Source organism: Oryza sativa, chromosome 1, assembly GCF_034140825.1.
Source record: "Oryza sativa Japonica Group chromosome 1, ASM3414082v1".
NCBI lineage: Eukaryota > Viridiplantae > Streptophyta > Magnoliopsida > Poales > Poaceae > Oryza > Oryza sativa.
The window spans coordinates 35925365-35931634 of record NC_089035.1 but is presented as its reverse complement, the minus strand read 5'-3'; the positions used below and the strand labels follow the sequence as shown (position 1 = coordinate 35931634).

General features: G+C 50.2%; 1 protein-coding gene and 1 long non-coding RNA gene across 2 annotated transcripts; both read left to right on the top strand.

Annotated features, from left to right (window-relative positions):
• Nucleotides 1-862: 862 nt before the first annotated feature.
• Nucleotides 863-3298, top strand: LOC4327585 (protein NUCLEAR FUSION DEFECTIVE 4). The gene is made up of 2 exons (XM_015766870.3): nt 863-2196; nt 2535-3298. Exons 1-2 carry the CDS (start codon nt 1043-1045, stop codon nt 3001-3003), a joined length of 1623 nt encoding a protein of 540 aa, XP_015622356.1. The 5' UTR covers nt 863-1042; the 3' UTR covers nt 3004-3298.
• Nucleotides 3299-4376: 1078 nt separating this feature from the next.
• Nucleotides 4377-5756, top strand: LOC136353803 (uncharacterized). The gene is made up of 2 exons (XR_010737245.1): nt 4377-4548; nt 5069-5756. It is a non-coding gene; the product is annotated as an uncharacterized lncRNA (long non-coding RNA).
• Nucleotides 5757-6270: the final 514 nt, after the last annotated feature.

Genomic DNA, 6270 nt, shown 5'->3' with positions numbered 1-6270 from the left:
GTGGTGGTGAACCGTGCTTGTGCAGATCCAGAGAACAGTGACACCGTTGGTTCAATGTATTGAAAGACATGGCGCGGAAATTGAACCGAATGGCGGGAAGAGCTTTTAGTCGACAGCTGACTAGCTGAGCTGATCAGATCTGAATTGTGTATGGGAAATGGTATCTCTTGCTGCACTGTCAGAAAGTGCTGCTGCAAGCTGAACATCAGAAATTGAATCCGATTAGGATTACTATTTGTAGGATCTCTCTTCTGAAGTTAAATCCGATTAGGAGTACTGCTCAGTTCATGTTTAAGTGTTTCATGCATATTCGGATTAGGACACCGGAATGATCAGGCCAAGAAACCTTGGCCTATATATGCAAAGCATTCGAAAGCATTACCAGTTGGGGAGCTAGCTTGTAAGATTTGTTGCCGAATACTTCAGAAAACAGTAGGGCTAGCTAATCTGGCCCTAATTATTTGTTGCCGAATACCAAGTGTTTGATTTCGAATTAGCTTGTAATGCCGGGCAAAATCACAGTGACGTCTACGAGAGGGGCAGGCAAGTCAGCAACGGCCAGCTCCGGTGAGCCCTGCAATTGATCCGTCGTGGCTGCAAGGTGGCCATGACAAGCTCCGATAATTCCGGACCAGGAATTAGATACAGCCATTGATGCCATTCATTGCTCCCCGGTTAATAGCAAACAATAGCAACAGATGTCATGATGTACCAGTACTGAATATCTTGCAAGCAACCCGCAGTCTGAAATCTCAGCCTCCGTTTCTGAATTCTGGTCACACCTGCTGAGAGTTACGTCTTGGGCCATAGCACTTGTGCCCTCAGTTGGGCTGGTTGCTGTTTAGGCTAAAACTTATGGCCTAATTGCTGATCTACTAATTAGTCCATACTGGCTAACAACAAACCACATAAGCTAGCTTTGCAGCCACAGTCATCTCCATCGGACAATTTATTGCCGGTTAATTAACCGCCGGAATTGCATAAATACCTAGCAGACAGAGGCCATTACAGCTCAAGCAAGTGCGCACCACCACCAGCAACAATGTCTTCCCCTTCCTCGGCCCATTGGCTGAGCTTGGTAGGAAGTATCTGGCTCCAGACCATCAACGGCCCCAACTCCGACTTCCCGGTGTACTCGTCGCAGCTCAAGGAGCTCAAGAGCATCAGCCAGGTGCAGCTCAACTTCCTCGCCTTCGCGTCCGACGCGGGCAAGCTCTTCGGATGGTTCTCCGGGGTGGCGGCGCTGTACCTGCCACTTTGGGTCGTCGCGTTCGTCGGCGCCGCGTTCGGGCTCGTCGGCTATGGCATCCAGTACATGTTCTTGGACAGCTCCGGCCTCCGGTACTGGCATCTCTTCCTGCTCACCGCGCTGGCCGGGAATGGCATCTGCTGGATCAACACCGTCTCCTACCTCCTCTGCATCAACAACTTCGCGTCGAACAGCCGCGTCGCGGTGAGCCTCGCCACCAGCTACCTCGGCCTCAGCGCCAAGGTGTACACCAGCCTGGCCGAGACGTTCCCGGGGCTGGCCAACTCCAAGACGAAGACGTACCTCCTCCTCAATGCCGTCGTGCCGCTGTTCGTCACCGTCATGGTGGCGCCGTCCCTCAGGGTGTTCGACCTCAAGAGCGCGGCGGCGAGCTCGGACGCGGCATTCCTCGTCATGTTCGCGATCACGCTCGCCACGGGCGCCTGCGCGGTGGTCGGCAGCATCGGCTCGACGGCGAACGGGCTGTCCTCCAAGGAGCACATGATCAGCCTCGGCGTGCTGCTGGCCACCCCGATCCTCATCCCGGTGGGGCTCAAGATCCGCGAGACCCTGACCAAGATACGGGAGACGCAGCGGGAGAACAGGATCCATGACCTCGGCACCGACGAGTCGGAGTCCGTGGAGAGCGTCGTCGTCATCGACGTCGCCGCCGACGCAAACGCCGAGGTTGCCAAGGAGGAGGACGCCGTGGTGAAGAAGCCCCAAGAGGAGGTCGGCGGCCTCCGGCTGCTGAAAAGCCCGGACTTCTGGCTCTATTTTTTCAGCTACATGTTCAGTGGCACCCTCGGCTTGGTCTTCCTCAACAACCTCGGTCAGATCGCCGAGTCGCGAGGAATCGGGCAGACTTCCACTCTGGTCTCGCTCTCGTCTTCGTTTGGATTCTTCGGCCGTCTTCTCCCGGCGTTCATGGACTACTACTCCGCGAAGTAAGCGATCATTCCTTTCACACACTTCCATGATTAAAAAAAAACTCCAAGCAGAGTAGCAAAATTTGTCAAAACAGAGTATTCTTTAACTACTACATGAGTCCTGAGATTTTGGAGACCACGTACACTTGTTGTTATCAAAGATTCATGCAGTCTTTGTTTGTTTTTCTTTTCAAGTTTCAAAGACGACGTGCTAACTACTTGTTGCTACTGCCTACTATAAGTCGTAGAGTTAGATCTTGGCTGTTTGTGTCAGAGTGATTCAGTAGCTCGCTGGTTTTCCAGTTCCAGAGGCTGATTAATTAGGGTGCTAACTGAAATTTTGTTGGTTTGTGCAGAAGTGGCTACTCCATATCGAGGACGGGGTCCATGGCGTCGCTGATGGCGCCCATGGCGGGGGCCTTCTTCCTGCTGCTCAACCAGCGGGACTTCTTTCTGTACCTGGCCACGGCGGTGATCGGGACGTGCACGGGCGCCATCACGTCGGTGGCGGTGTCGGCGACGCGCGAGCTGTTCGGCACCAAGAACTTCGGCGTCAACCACAACGTCGTGGTGGCCAACATCCCCGTCGGCTCCCTGTGCTTCGGCTACTTCGCCGCGTTCCTCTACCAGCGGGAGGCCGGCGCCCGCGGCACGCTCACCTGCTCCGGCGCCGGCTGCTACCGCGAGACGTTCGCCATCTGGGGCACGACGTGCGCCGTCGGGACGCTGCTCTGCGCCGCGCTCTACGCGCGGTCCCGCAATTTTGCCGGGAGGCTACCTGTAAGGATACCGTCCTGCCTCGCCCGCTTAGCTAACCTTGTGTAGGGTGCTAGAACTTTCTTACACCTCTCAGAGGAGGCCTCTTCTTAATTTAACGACCATACACGAAAGCATCAGCCATTAGGCGATGTAATTAATTAGGTTTTGTTTCTTTCCACCACCTTTTTCTTTCTTTCTTTCTTTCCTTTGGTTTTCTTGACTGATTATCCCACGGGGGGATACAGACAAAAGGTTGGAGCCTGATCAGTAGATATTGTGCAGGCTGATCACCTTGTTTTCTCTGCATATATTATATATGCAATCATATACGAGTGGTTAAGGGGAATTCAGGTCTTGATCATATTGGCTAAGTTGGCCATGCTACTGGTACTAGCATGTTCATTTTTCTTTTTGGGTTTCGATTTATTAGCTAGTAGTATTTGATAGCACTGTAGTGCTACTATGAGGAGTACTACGTACTGACGTACGTGGAGCTGGAAATTCGCATTTATGCGTGTGCAACTACGGGCAACTACTGCCATTTACATGAGTGGTCCACTGAAGTCTGTAGCATGTAGTTCCACGTTATTCAATTGAAAGCCAGGTATATGATAGTACTAACAGTTTCGAATACTTGCTGTTCATTCCACCGTAGCCTGATAGTTGCAGTTATATGGAACACTCGTAGGCAGATAGATTTATACGTTTACAGACGAAATTGTCAGGTACCAAACCTAGTGCTTGATCATTAAGTCAAACCAGATCCACGTCAATAACTGTCCATAACAATTCTGTTAGTATCTCTTCGTACCGTATATATAGTCAATTCGTAGCCGTAGGTCTAGGACAAGGCAGGGAAAGCATGTAGGCGTTTTAAACTTTTAATCCTCTCCTGGTGAAAGTTGGACAACCGTGTTAATCCTCTTCTCAGCAGGCGGTATCATCAGACGTTTAACTGAAAGTTACACTATGGCCCATACATGTGTGAAAGATCAAATGAAGAAATGTTCAACACTATCCTGGCCACCTTTAATTTCTGGATATGTTCAGATGCATCACTGCTACTCCCTCCGTTCCACAATGTAAATCATTCTCACATCGTGGAACGGAGGAAGTAGTACTTATCTTTCGCTCATTTGAGAACCATCCGGCTATCCCGTCCGACAGTAACAGCAGTGATGCATCCAGGTCCAATCCACACACACAAGCTGAACAGTGTTATATAGAAGAATTTTACCATGGTTCATGTAAGTACTAAGTACTCTGTATATACATATGCATTGCATGATCATAGATATATACTCCACGCATTGCATGATTATATGGACTCCTATCTGACAGGCATGTGAGGAAGATGTAACCATTTAAGGATGGGCAGAGTAGGTTGATCCATGGTGGCCATCGGTCTCTCGTGGTCCACTCACATGTTGCATCATGGCACTGCGATGCAAAGTTCAGTTCCATCTTCCCCCGTGTACTTGGATGGACAAATGCTATTTATTCGCCGAAAGCTTGCAGAGCCATCAACAGATCAACTCCCTCTAGCCCCCTGGCCGGCAAGAGGCGTCTCCGCCGTCTAGCTCCGTACGTACGTCTCCGATCTTTCAGCCGGTGAGCTACTAAAATCATTTATGATCTGCGTGGTTGGTTGGCAGTATTGTTGAGACTGCAACATCGACAGAGCGATCTATCATAAGCTCAGCTTAGGCTGTGTTCGTTTGGACGTTTTCCCAGCGCGCTACAGTAGCACGGAAAACGGAACGGTTCATTAACACGTGATTAATTAAGTATTAGCTAATTTTTTTTTCAAAAATGGATTAATTTGATTTTTTTAAGCAACTTTTGTATAGAAACTTTTTGCAAAAAAGTACACCGTGTAGTAGTTTGAAAAGCGTGCGCGGGGGCAAAACACTGTAGCGCGCTGGGAAAACGTCCAAACGAACACAGCCTTAGACTCACTTAAAAATCTGTCAAAGCCTTGAATTACTTCCTTATCATGATGCATGACTACTGCTCCATGTTAATTAATTTGTAGCGAAATCTCTTATAGATAGTTGAAAACCACGTCTAAGCTAAACCATCTTAATGTCCTGCTACGATCGAGTTGATGGAGCTAGCTAGTGTGGTACAGGCCCAGATTAAGCTCCTTTTCATGCTTCTGCATGTCTCTGCCTGCTGCCCGGAGATGGTCAGATGGAGGGATGCGCTCATTGCTCGGTGCAGCGTAGTTATTGTGGTGGATGGGTGCCTGTGTTGGTGGAGGTAATGGGGGGTGGTTGTTGAGAAGGCAAAATTTGTGAAGGTCATATGACATGTGTCCTGTGCACGCACATGCCTGGCACGAAGCGAATCCGCGGACATGGCAGCAGCAACAAAGGAGCTATAGCTAGCTTAGCTAACGCGGGGAAAAGCGGGAAGAGAAAAAGGTTAGGGACGACGAAGTGAAAGCGTGCGCTCTTCACTGTCCATTTGTAATACAGATTTGCCACTGATCGTGTGTAGTTAGTTGGACATCTTTGTTTGTGGACGCAATGATTACACTCGTTTCTTGCTGTTGCATTGCTGATGGCCGGATTAGACTCGGCAATGCGCATCCTGCCGCTGCTGAAAGCATGTCGTCAGCAGAAAGAAATATCTCAGGTTATTGCGAGATGCCGCCCGGGGCACTCGATCCCATATTTTTGAATCAATCATGTACAAACCATTAATGTGGGTGGAGGATGGGAGTGTTAAAATATTTTCATTACCTTAAATAGAGACTGTGTCGATCTTGTCTAATACTCCCTCCGTCTTATAATATAAGAGATTTTGAATTTTTACTTATACTGTTTAACCACTCGTCTTATTCAAAAATTTTTGAAATTATTATTTATAAATTTTTACTTACTTTATTATCCAAAGTACTTTAAGCACAACTTTTCATTTTTTATATTTGCACAAATTTTTTGAATAAGACTGTCGGTGATATGGGCCCGGGGGTATCACGTCTAGAGGGAGGAGGTCGCCCTCAAACCCACGTGGCTCCCCGCGAGGGGGGATCAAGCCCGGGGTGGAGCGGTGGCTACCCCCACCCAGCTAGAGGGAGGAGGCCGCCCTTAAACCCACGTGGCTCTCCCCGAGGGAGGTCGAGCCCGGGGTGTTGTGGCGGCTGCCCCCTCCCAGCTTGGGGTTGGGCCGCCCCCAAACCCACGTGGCTCCCCCCGAGGGGGGTCGAGCCCGGGGTGGCGCGGCAGCTACCCCCTCCCAGCTAGAGGGAGGAGGCCGCCCTCAAACTCACGTGGCTCTCCCCGAGGGGGGTCGAGCCCGGGGTGTTGCGGCGGCTGCCCCCTCCCA

What these genes read in the sequence shown, in the direction of transcription:
- LOC4327585 (XM_015766870.3), top strand. Translation starts at nt 1,043, where the DNA reads ATGTCTTCCCCTTCCTCGGCCCATTGGCTGAGCTTGGTAGGAAGTATC. An exon ending in ATGGACTACTACTCCGCGAA is followed by an intron (nt 2,197 to 2,534) that starts GTAAGCGATCAT and finishes TGGTTTGTGCAG; the next exon opens with AAGTGGCTACTCCATATCGA.